Source organism: Myotis lucifugus, unplaced genomic scaffold (assembly GCF_000147115.1).
Source record: "Myotis lucifugus unplaced genomic scaffold, Myoluc2.0 scaffold_30, whole genome shotgun sequence".
NCBI classification, from domain to species: domain Eukaryota; kingdom Metazoa; phylum Chordata; class Mammalia; order Chiroptera; family Vespertilionidae; genus Myotis; species Myotis lucifugus.
Window position 1 is genome coordinate 6,009,638 of NW_005871078.1, and position 12,465 is coordinate 6,022,102.

The 12,465-nt window shown below is 34.7% G+C and overlaps 1 protein-coding gene across 18 annotated transcripts in view; it reads right to left on the reverse strand.

Annotated features, from left to right (window-relative positions):
• Positions 1–12,465, reverse strand: part of DNM1L (dynamin 1 like) — a 41,628-nt gene that overhangs the window by 6,978 nt on the left and 22,185 nt on the right. For 15 of the 18 annotated variants that reach the window (XM_023752300.1, XM_023752303.1, XM_014454025.2 and 12 more), the window contains 8 exons: positions 11,821–11,983; positions 9,537–9,657; positions 8,079–8,210; positions 6,725–6,931; positions 3,756–3,876; positions 3,393–3,548; positions 3,058–3,147; positions 1,195–1,287 (listed from right to left, as the gene is read on the reverse strand). In XM_023752300.1, the coding sequence (XP_023608068.1) occupies positions 1,195–1,287; positions 3,058–3,147; positions 3,393–3,548; positions 3,756–3,876; positions 6,725–6,931; positions 8,079–8,210; positions 9,537–9,657; positions 11,821–11,983 (1,083 nt within the window). The remainder of the gene's footprint in view (positions 1–1,194; positions 1,288–3,057; positions 3,148–3,392; positions 3,549–3,755; positions 3,877–6,724; positions 6,932–8,078; positions 8,211–9,536; positions 9,658–11,820; positions 11,984–12,465) is intronic. The other 3 variants (XM_023752306.1, XM_023752307.1, XM_023752308.1) reach the window with 1 other exon arrangement.

Here is a 12,465-nt window from a genome sequence, read left to right on the forward strand (position 1 = left end):
CTTTGTTAATAACTGCACAGGTCACCAACGATCTACTCTCATAGGGTTATTGTAAAGATTAAATGAGAATAGTCACATAAAGTTCTTCAGTGCAGAGTCATTAAAACCAGAGATATACTTACTTGTAGAAAAATATTGATCAGAATTAAATATCATAAATGACCTTGTCTGTAATTACAAAAACTTCCAGACACAATTTTACATAAAGTTGGTTTCAATGCTACAGTAACTAAATCCTATCCTAACATAGTGTCTACATGCTAATTTTAACAACTATTATCTAGTCTACTTTTCCAGTGTTTAACTTGAGGGCCTTACTCATGTGCACTTTAGAATTTTCTGACAACAGGAGTCACTTCAGCTAATAAACAGTTCCCTGTACCTGTTAAAGAGAAGGTGCTTGTTTCCTCCAACAGTGCCCAGCAAAACAGGCACTAAAGCAACAGCTGTTACATCTGTGGGTCTCAGATTCCTCATCTGTTAGTTTAACCAAAGGGTTGAAGTCATAACCCAGGGTCTCCCCATTTCCCAAATTCCACATTTATAATATTCTTTTCATGCATATACATAAGAGGAAATTTGATATAGAAGGGTCCGTGAGGTCCTACTGTATTAAGGAGTAGCAGAAAAATTTACTGTTCTTGGATAAAAGTGCGGAGAAAAATAGCATCAAATCGGTTGCCGTATATCCACCAGCCGAGGCTCCATCTGAGGTCTTATGTAATTGCTACATTAACCTCAAATGGAAAAAAAGATCCATGAAATGCAGCCATCCCAGAAAAAAGTACTCTGCTTTTCCAAATTTTCTATAACGTAGTAATCTTGGAATGTTTCTTTCATAGCTTTCAGAGCCAGATGAAAACAATTTTAAACATTCACTTTGTTTTACGCACTTCAACCTGAATAAACTGCAACAACAGTTACCACAGTCGAGCCAGGCAGTTCTTCAACACTAAATCAATGAAACCCAGATTCTCTGAGTTACAGTTTCATAAGCAGAAAATGAGAAGAATGCCTCCAGGTGGTTCTGAGAATTAATTTAAGAATATAATACCCTGGCATACTGTTTAGCATATAACAGACAATAATATGGTACAGGCATATTTTATAGTTACCCCATGCTCAATATATTTGATATAACTGAGTTACAAGACATTTGTTTTTCTCAAAAATGATCATTCGAGTTGCATTTACCTCTATATTATTGTTCATTAGCCCACAAGCATCAGCAAAATCTGGATGTTTTGTGTTGATATAAGCCAATTCAATTGCCACTAAGTTATGGACCTAGAAAAAAATAAAATTAGGCTATATACAAAAATATGCCAACTTATTTTACTTTAAGAAACTACATATATATAATTTATTAAACAGATAATTCTAAAAAAAGTATAGGAAACTGATGCCTAAATAAATATCTGAGAATTATACCCAAACTGATAAATCTTATGCCAAATAATTTGCTCTATCTTTTGAATTATTTCTATTTCAGCATCTGAGATTGCATTTCTGGGGGTGGGGAATGATTAAAGTAGTTAGAAGTATTCTGTTAGGGAAAAAATGTTACCTACCTTATGCAAATCTAAGTTCCAAAGCTTAATGAAGTTTGGTATTAAAACCTCAGATCATTCATTATTCCAAGTCAAAGTTTTGGGTCAGGTTCAACATTAAGAAAACATTTCATAACTAGATATAAAGATATGAACTTTAGGTGAAGAATACATTTAAAGACCTGAGGCAATGAATAATTAATCTTAATTATGAAGCACCTAGTTTAAATATAAACTAGAGGCCCAGTGCACGAAATTCATGCACTGGGTGGTGGTGGTGGTGGTGGGGGGTGTTCCCCCAGCCTGGCCTGTGCCTTCTCACAGTGCGGGAGCCCCGCAATCAATCCCCCAAAGAGGTAGGCCCCGCCCACCCATCCGGGGCTCCTCGATGGATTGCCCCAAAGAGGTAGGCTGGAGCCAGGGGTCCCGCCTCCACGCCGCACAGGGCCACAGGACCCCCAGGCCTGGCCATGCGGAGTGGCCGCCAGGCACTGCCTCCACACCACGCATGCAGCGTCAAGTCTCCGACCATCCATGCACACACGCTGCGCACGAAGCCTCCTGGTGATGGATTGTGGGATTATCACGGTGTGAGGGCGTGATGACCACCTAGGCTATTATTAGTACACATTACATGGGGTTCAAAATCCTAGTGGGACAATAATCAAAAAGGAAGGTTGAAATTAATTTAACTTCAGTATTGCAGAGAGATTACAGTAACTTCATCTGCACTGTCCTGACAAATGTCAGGTATCAGAACAGCACTAAAAGGTCAAGAACCAGGTGAAAAGGATCTATTCAAATGAAATTCCAACAATTCTGTGACATGAGTGGGTAGAGTCTGAGGTCACCTGGGGGTCATGCTTGCTCGGGGAAAATTAGCAGCACTAACATTATCTATTTCCAAGGATGCTTTTGTCCTCTCAGTGAACCTCCTTCGGGGCTTGCCATCCTGAGCCAAGGGGGACCCTAATGCACTTTCAGTAATCAGAAAGGAAAACAAAAAACAAACCCCAGTCAAAGGGCAATTTCACATGTTTATATTTCTTTTGTTGTTGTTGTTTTTCTATGAATTTCAGCATTTACATCATTTTAAAGGATAGCAGCAACACACAAAATTAAAGCAAGCAACCATGATATTAAAGTATTAGGTCATCAAACAAGCACACTGTAGAAGTGGACAAATCATAGTTAAAATAAGAGCTTGCTATAAAGGATCAGATAAAACTTTGTTAGATCAGTGTTCAACATAACAACAAAGCTATCCATAAACCTCAATAACTCACTTGTCATGAAAACCTGTGGCTGCAGACTAACAATGATTAAAATATGAAGAAAAATACACTTTGTATCAGAATTATTGAAATTTCCTTTGCAATAAGACTGAAATCCACTTTATTTTCCCCTTCACAAATTACACATTACATCTAATCTCTAATCATAATGCTGTACAAAAACATTTTTATTAACAGTAACTACAGTGATGGTTTGTGAAATAATAGCTCACCATTTCATTTGTGACTGGCAACCGTTTACGAAGAAGACAGGTCACTACTTCAACTATGGCATCATGAAGTTTAGGAAACCGCAACAGCTCCTATATATGGTAGAAGAAGGAAAAGTATAACGGTCTATTTTGTTTAAAGGGAAATTAAATAATCACTGAAATAATGAATTAGATTTGGAATCTACATTTAAATATGCTATTTCAAACCACTTTTAGTTAAGGGAACTGCATATTTTAACTTATAGCCCATCTTATTTACATATTTCCTCCCACCCCATGAAACCGCTATCGTGTCTTTTACTACCGACTCTGAACCTGTTCCATTTCTCAGTCACCTGGGTACTGTAATTGCTGCAATGCTGAATGATCCTTTGCATTTCCTCATGAACCAGCTCCACACAGCGGAGGCTCGGCTCTTCCAGGCGTTTGATCTGCCGCTTGACCAGTAACTCAAATGAAACTTCAGGCACAAACAAAGCTGGACGGGGACCCTAAAAAAATTAAATTTCAAGCTCTTATTGCTACATATCATTTTCGTTCTTCCCAAAGGTTAAAATGAATCACATTTTGGTATTTTTCATGAGAAGTGCTTCCTAATTTCATCTAAGAGAGCCAAATAAGAAGCTGTACAATATGGGTTAAAAAGGAAAAAAAAGGTTTAACCTCATTTCAAAAAATTCTGAGTTAAACATACTCACAGTAGCATTTCTAATGGCAGTCAATATGTCAATAGTGTTAAGGCCACCTAGTGGGTCAACAGATTCTAAGGTTCTCCCAAAAGTCTCATGGAAAATGTAACAGATTCTAGCACCACCGCATCTGAAAGGCAATGACAATGAACTATATGGTTTCTAGTATTACTAAAAGGGAAAGAAGCTACAAGTTAGAAATTTTTCTATAAGCTTTAAGCTTGACTCATTTTCTGAGAAAGTCTCAGAGACACAATTACATTTAGACCATTGTTATTTCCATGTGTCCTCAACTCCATTGTGAATCAGTTTCTATGGCTGTTGTTGTTGTTTTTTTTTTTTTATGGAGGAAAGGAGTCATTTCATGAAAGGCATTCACACACACACACACACACACACACACACACACACACACACACACTAACTGTTCCGTCAGGAAACAGCAGTTGTGATAACTATTAAGCATCTTTTCTCTGCCCTAGTTTTAGAAACAGTATATTACTTATTTCTGTTTATTCACAATCCAGAGTAGAGTTTGGCAAACTTTTTCTTCTATGAAGTACCAAATAATATTTTAGGCCTTTCAGGCTATAATTGTCTGTCACAACTACTCAACTCTGCTACTGACACAAAAGCAGCTATAGAAAATATGTAAACATAAGCAGCTATGTTCCAATAAAACTTATGCACACTAAAATTTGAATTTTCCTTAAAAATTTTTTTCTAACCATTTAAAAACTCAGAAATCATTCTGAACCACTGGGCTATCGCCAACCTTTCGGACCTCACGGACCACCAGTCCTGCTTTAAACAAATTAAATCTCTAGGCCTATGTACTAGGCATGCATTTCTTATTTTAATGACTAGAACCCCTGGTATTATCCTTTATTTTTTTTTATTCAAGTCCAGCTGAATTCTACAGATGTCTTTATGTCTCCCCAAATCACCCCTTTCTCTCTATTTTCACCATCACTATTCACTATTTCCTTACAGTAGTCCACGCAAAAGGTTCAAGCCTAACATTATGCTAAATAAAATAAGCCAGACACAGAAGGACAAATCTTACAGGATCCCCCTTATATGAAAGATCTAGAATAGACATATTCAAAGAGGCAAAGTAAATTAGAGGTTTTCAGGGGCTGGGGGAGAGAGGAGCAAGGATATAATACTTAAATGGATACAGTGTTTCTGTTGGGCTGGTGAAACATTTTGGAAATAGATATTTGATGGCTGCACAATATTTTGGATGTAATTAATGGCACTGAATTATATGCTTAAAAATGGTTAAAAATATCAGTAATTGGTCTTTCTGCCTCCAACCTTTCCCTCTCCAAATAATATTCAGAATTATCCTTATAAAACAGCCCTCTGACTAAAAATTCTGAAGATTCTCAACTTTCCACAATATTATTCTTAGGTACCTTTCATGTCTTACCTCCTGTTATGTCCCATCACTGTACATGCCATTCTCCAAATATATCCTGGATTATTCTTAGCTGTTACAAAGCCTAAAGCACCATTCTACCTACTACCTTCCCAAATTCTATTCAGAGCCCAACCCAAATGCATTCTTAAGGAGGGAGCTCTCTCAATCCCTGAAAGAAATGTAAATGGTCTCTTCAGTGTTCTAAAGGCTTAATTAGGTGATTACACAGGTATTTGCTTTATTAACTACTTACAAAACTCCATGTATATCACATGTACTTATTATATTTAATAAGAAGTACATAAATAAAAATAATTGATTAGACTCCTATTTGTCATCTAATCAAGTCTCATGTTACCTGATATGCCTTACTCACTAAACTCTTTAAAAGGCTCATTTTAATAATCTTTATTTCCCTCCATATGCCATACATATACTATTCAATAATTAGTTTGTTAAATACTCTCTTTATTGAATTAAATCACAAAATAAGGCCAGTGGCATCACACAAAATTACATAGAAGCACACATACACACACGAGTAGATGTATAATTGGTGAATTTCAATATGATCTATGGTTTGTACCAAAGTCCATTTTCTCATTTTGTTATTATACTACAGTTATTCAAGATGGCAACATTGGGGGAGATAGGGTGAAGAATGAGCAGGACCTCCTTATATATTCGCTTACAACTTCCCAGAAGTCTATAATTATTTCAAAACAAAAGTTTTTTTAAGAGTTTATAGAAATAGAGATTCTTATATACTGCTAATAGTAAAACAATAAATCGATTAATAGTATGGCAATAATGAGAGACTCTGAGGATGTCATACCCTTTGATGCACTTCTAGGAATTTATCCTAAGGGTATACTTGAATACTTGCCCCAAAGACAGTAAGTCACAATATTGTTTATATTTGTATATAACTGAAAACAAACTTATCAATCATATGGACTGGTTCAACAAATGATAGGTAGTATATTTAAAAAATAAAATACTGTATAAATCATAAGATTGATCATACAAATGTATAATATTGACATGTTGATTTAAAGAAATTCCAAAATAGCATGTATAGCATCTGATTTTTAAAGATGTATATATAATACAAGCATATTTATGTTTTACAGATGCATAGAGAAATGTCTAGGTTAATGCCAAAATTAGCAGGAATTATTTCTGGATGATGGGATGAGGAGTAATTTTGTCTTATGCTTTATTCTTTTTTCATGTCTACATTTTCTTATTTTTTCATGAACAGTTATACAGTGCATATTAAAGAAACAAGTATTTTAAAAGGTAAATTAGGAAGTATTCTTAAGTGTGTCTTGGGAAAAAAATGAAATTTTTCCTGTGCTTTATTTACAAATTTATAAAGAATTTTAATACACACATCAGATAAATCCTATCATTTCTACAAAATTATATTCCTGTTTTACAGGTAATAAATAATAGTCAAATAATCTCATAGTATCTTTTGTTACTGTAACAGAAGATAAAGTAACCTATCAATCCAACAGCCAAATTGATAGAGAAATGTCTTACTTACAGTTCTGAAGTTTCAATATATTTTGCAGTTCCTTCAATAGTATTACAATATTCTGTGGCAAATTTGGTAATAAGCTGGAGTAAAGTAGCACTTTTATCATCTACAGGTTCACCATAGCTATTTAGAAGAGACTGATATTGAGCAGCTAAAACATTTATTCTTGTCTTCAACTCGGGTAAGCAATCTCTGATGTGATGCATTAGTAACCTAACAAAGGTTAAAAAGGAAGGATGTTAAAGCAAAATTGTGTATTTTGAAGACTCAAGCAGGTCAAATTTTAAAAATGCAAATAATGGAGCTCTGGCTGGATGGCTCAGTTGCTTGGAGCATCATCCCGTACACCAAAAGGTAACAGGTTTGATTCCCAGTCAGGACACATAGCCAGGTTTCGGGTTTAATCCCAGATCGGGGCACACCAATCGATATTTCCCTCTCACATCAATGTTTCTTTCTCTCTTTCTCTCTCTCTCTCTCTCTCTCTCAAACAATAAACATATCTCCTCAAGTGAGGATTTTCAGAATTAAAAAATATTTTTAAATGCAAATAATGGGGAAACCTGTCAATTTGTCTTGTCAGGAAATGATGCAATCTTAGACTAGAAGTAAATACTCAAGTCTGGAAAAAAACGACATGAAGGAAGCGGTCTTGGTCATTGCTTTTTAAATTTGCCTTGAACCCATCAAATTGTAGCTATTGCTAGAGATCCAAATATAAATTGAAGAAAATTATTTTAAATTATTACAATTATCTTAAAAAAAGTAAGCTACTCAATCCAATTTTACCTAAAAAATTTTGGTTCCTGACTTATCTTTTACAATGGGTGCTCAGCACAGTGAAAATCTTATTAAGATCCAAGTCCATCAGCCTTTAATTTGTTTAGGGAATAAGACAAAAGTAAAACAAAACAGCTTTGACTTCAGTCATTTATAAACTATCTAGAAAGGTATTCCAATCCCTCTACCATCTGTGGGTATTCAGAAATTAAGATATATAGCTTAAATTATTTTTATGAATAGGACTAAAAGATATGCTAAAGAATAGATTATGTGAAAATTATACATTTCAATTCTTGAAATCAAAAGTGGAATTGAAGTCATCAGCTATCTAGTTCTATCACCAAAAGTAAATTGACTGTCAAGAATTTCATAATGTAGCATTCCTAGACTACATGACTTAATGCCAACCACCCCAATAAAAACAGACATCTACATTACAAGAACCTATTGTACAAGAAACAAAAAGTGAAGTTGTACATGCAAGAACATTATGAAAATACAAGAAACTGAAAATGAAAGGTCTCAAACACCTACTGGCAAACGAAAAACATATTTTCCAAGAGGTAAAAAACATTACCTGTTTAAGGTCCTAGCAAGATACTTTGTTCCATTCCTGTTAGCCAGAGATGGATATTTCTTTTGAAGGAAGGCATATTCATCACGGATTGAATCAGTTACACTCTTCTTATTGTTAATATCTAGTTGACTCCTAAGGTTAAAAAATAATAAAACTGTTTCGCTGAAGTCAATTGTGGTCCTCTATGTACCTTGGATGATGAAGGTGATGCTATAGCAGCACCAGGCATTGCTCATAATGCCTGACATGGATTGTTTAATTCTCACAGTAATTCCATGTGGTATTATCCACAAAGGAACTGAAGCTCAGGAAGATTAACCAACTTACCAAAGGTCACATATTAAATAAATAGTTCAGCCAAGATTCAAACCATGTGACTTATAAGTAAAGCCTAAATAGTTTAGGCCTCTTCATTACCTTTAACTACAGTCAAAAGCAATAGTCTTAAGTAAAAGGGATAGACAGGTGAAAAAATGTGTGTAACTGTATATTTTGCCCATGGACAGGCAACTAATTTCTATGAAAAAATAATTAAGTTAACTTGAACAGCAGTCACCTACAAATACAACAGTGTGATACCACCTGCTTGCCTGAAAAGAGAAACTGTTGAAAATTAAAAAAGAAAGTTGGAGTAGGGGTGAGGTAGGATATATGAATAGAAGCAGAATGTAATGGATCTTAGATATCACTTACTGAAAACATTTTAATTTTAAAAGGTCTGAAACCTGAAGATGTTAGGTGTCATTTAAACCCATGTTATATCTACTCTGTGGACAATATGGTAATTTCAGTGCTTCTGATTTTATAAAGGCTTTGGGCTAAGAGGGATCTTCACTTGAATCTGGCTCTGCTTTCACCAGCCATGTGGCTTTGGTATTGAGTTTTCTGATTATAAAATAGACATCCAACTCCTACCGCAAGGATGTTATAAGGAAGGGTTCAAAGCAACAGCATTTGCAAACTGATCACAGTAGAGTGTCTAAAATATAATCAGACACCCTTTCCACAATTTTTAATACCAGCAATTTATCATTAGGATACATTTAATAAAATTTGTCACATCCTGGCAATTACATACAATCACTACTGCTAGGGGTCAAACCAACGTATTAAAATCCTACCACCTTAAAAATTTCTTCTAGGTCAGGCACACATTATATAATACTTTTCCCCCTCTTATCCAGTGCTCTCTTCATACATAACAGGCTGGAATATTTCAAGCCTAGCTATTAAATTTCCTTCCGTTTTGTGGCACTGCTTACTTTGAAACCTTTTGTCTGCAGGAGGCTTTCATGAATCTCTTTTCTCCCTGTAAAGCAATGAGTTCTTTAGCAAAAACAAGATTATAGTAAAAAAAGGAAAAACAGGGACACTGTCACATGTCAGACTGATTTTTAAAATTCAGATTTGCTCTGAAATGAGAATGCTGCAATTCTTATCCCATGCTTGATTGCTAACCTGTTCACTACTCCAATTATTCCAAGTTTGACTGGTATAACCCTTCCCATTAATACATCCATGGCATCAGTACCCGCATCCATGAGATCAAGTTTAGTGATTACAGCTAGAGTTCTGCGACCTGGTAAATGCAAAAAAGAAAAGAAAAGAAAAGAAAAAGTCCCATTAAACAAAGCATTTAAGAATTAATCAAGAAAATCACCATCTATAATCCCACTGAACATTACCTCTTGTCATCATTTTGATGATGCTTTTCTAATCTTTGCTTACCAATGCTTTTAAAATCTAATTTTAATCATCATGTCTAATTTTTTTAATTTCACATAAAAAAATTTTTAGCTCTTAGGGTTAACTTTTTAATAAGCATTTAAAAATTTGTTTAAAAGTCACACAATGCTGGTGTACAGTTCTATGAGTTTTTGTTTTGTTTAATCCTCACCCAAGGATATTTTTCTTGATTTTTAGAGAGAGTGAAAGGGATGCAAAAATCAGTATGAGAGAAAAACATCAATTGGTTGCCTCCTGCACACACCCTGACCAGGGCCCAGGCCCAGGAGGAGCCTGCAACCCAACCAAGGTTGGTGCCCTTGACTGGAATTGAACCCAGGACCCGTTGGTCCACAGGCCTATCCACTGAGTCAAACCAGTGAGGGCCAGCTCTCTGAGTTTTGACAAATGCAAAGAGTTAACATCACTGCCACCTCAAGAGACAAACAGTTCCAATACCCCCAAATTTTTCTTGTACTACCCAATCAAACCCATTTTTCATCCTAGTTTGCCTTTTCCAGAATGTCATGTAAATGGAATCATATACATAACACCTTTTGAATCTGGCTTCTTTCACATGATGGCATAATGCATCTGAGAATCATCCATATTGTTGCATATATCAATTGTTCATCACCTTTTATTGATGAATGTACTATATGGATATAATATACTATGGTTTGGTTATTCATTCCTCATTTGAAAAACATCTGAGTTGTTTCCAGTTTTAGAAAATTACAAAGCTACTATAAATATTTGCAAACAGGTTTTTTATATGAACATGAGTTTTCATTTCACATGGGTAATTACGTAGGAGTGGAACTGCAGATTTCATTTTTTTAAAAATATATTTTATTGATTTTTTACAGAGAGGAAGGGAGAGGGATAGTTAGAAACATCAATCAGCTGCCTCCTGCACACCTTCCACTGGGGATGTGCCTGGAACCAAGGTACATGCCCTTGACTGGAATCGAACCTGGGACCCTTCAGTCTGCAGGCCGACGCTCTATCCACTGAGCCAAACCGGTTAGGGCCAGATTTCATTTTTTATATTTATGGCTCAAGTTATGTTTAAATTAGAATGCATATAAAATGCTTAACAGTTTACTATAAATAAAACAAATCTCTTGGTATAGTTTTATCTTTTAATCGAAACTGAATATTAATTACTCATATAGTAAAAAAAGTTCCTTAAAAACCTGAAATAATGAAAAAAATTTAATAACCCTGTTTATGGGAATTTTAATTGGTAGTCTTAGCACTAACATTTCTTATCCAATTTTTATTTGAAATTCTTCAGAGCTGGAAAAAAGAAAGACGCTCTATCCACCGAGCCAAACCGGTTTCGGCAAAAAAAAAAAGTCTCTTGCATGAAGCAAACCATATGCAGTATTTATTAGCAGCAATAGTAACTATATTCTTGCAAGTCAGCATTTTATATATACTAAGCAATGCACACTAAAGCATAGTGAAGTATCATACACTGACCCCCAGTATGAGCTAAGCCTTGGGGTTATGAATGCTTCATAAAAGAATTTTACCTTTATTTTTAAGAATCCCCTCTTCCTTGAGCACATCTAAATGTTTTGTACCACTGAAGAATGTAGATATCATAATTATTTACTAAAATATAATAATCTACAACAATTACCTACTATGAGAGTTAATTATTCTTAGAAGTCAACTATTCAAAAACCCAAGTCATTTTATTTACACAAAACAAGAAACTCTTTTTGCAAAGCCATCTTATTATTTTTAAGTCATCAGGTAACTATTTATAAATATGGACATTATGGTGAAGTATTTTTGCCTAGCTTATAAAGCAATTTATTCAGTAAAACATATTTTCCATAAGAATTTCTAACTGAAACTATAAGCAAAATAGGAAAGCATTTTTTAAAATTCTGTAGTAGCAGCTAGAGTTATTTCTTTTAAAAATAAAAACTTCTTTCTTGAAAGTAAATAGATTTACTGCTGTTAACCGAGCATTTCAATAAATATTAACGTCTGTCCTTACCATCTGGATCTACCTCTCTTGAAATTTTAAGTGCCTCTGATGTTGCCATATCTGTATTAGCAGCAGTGACAGCGAGGATAATGGAATTTGGATTACTGATGAATCGAAGAATGAGCTCTCTGATTTGAAGCTCAATATCTTTAGGTTGATCACCTACAGGCACCTGAACCAAACAGAGATGAGCAAAAAGCTAGTAATAAAAATTGACTCAGCTTTTTCCCCCATTTATTTAATCCAGAGATTATAGGAATTACTCCATTTATAGACAGTTAAAATGAAATCATATACTAGTGGTATATATGAATTTGGTAATATGTGAAAGTCTCAAAATGAAACTTGCAAATATCAAGTTTACCATGTTAAAGATTGGTCAGTGTTAATTACCTAGTGATAAATTCATTCATTCAATTAGCAAGTACTTATTGGCAGCCTACTGTATTTCAAACACTGTTCAACATACCAGGTTATGTCACAGTCGTGGAAAAAAAAAAAAGACGAAAATTCCTGCCTTCAAAGAGCTTATATTTTACTGGTGAAAAGCAGATAATAAAAAACAAATATAACATTTAGGTAGTGGTAGGGCTATGGAAGAAATAAAGCAGAACAGAAGCTACAGAATGATTAAATAAGGTTATACTTTTACCT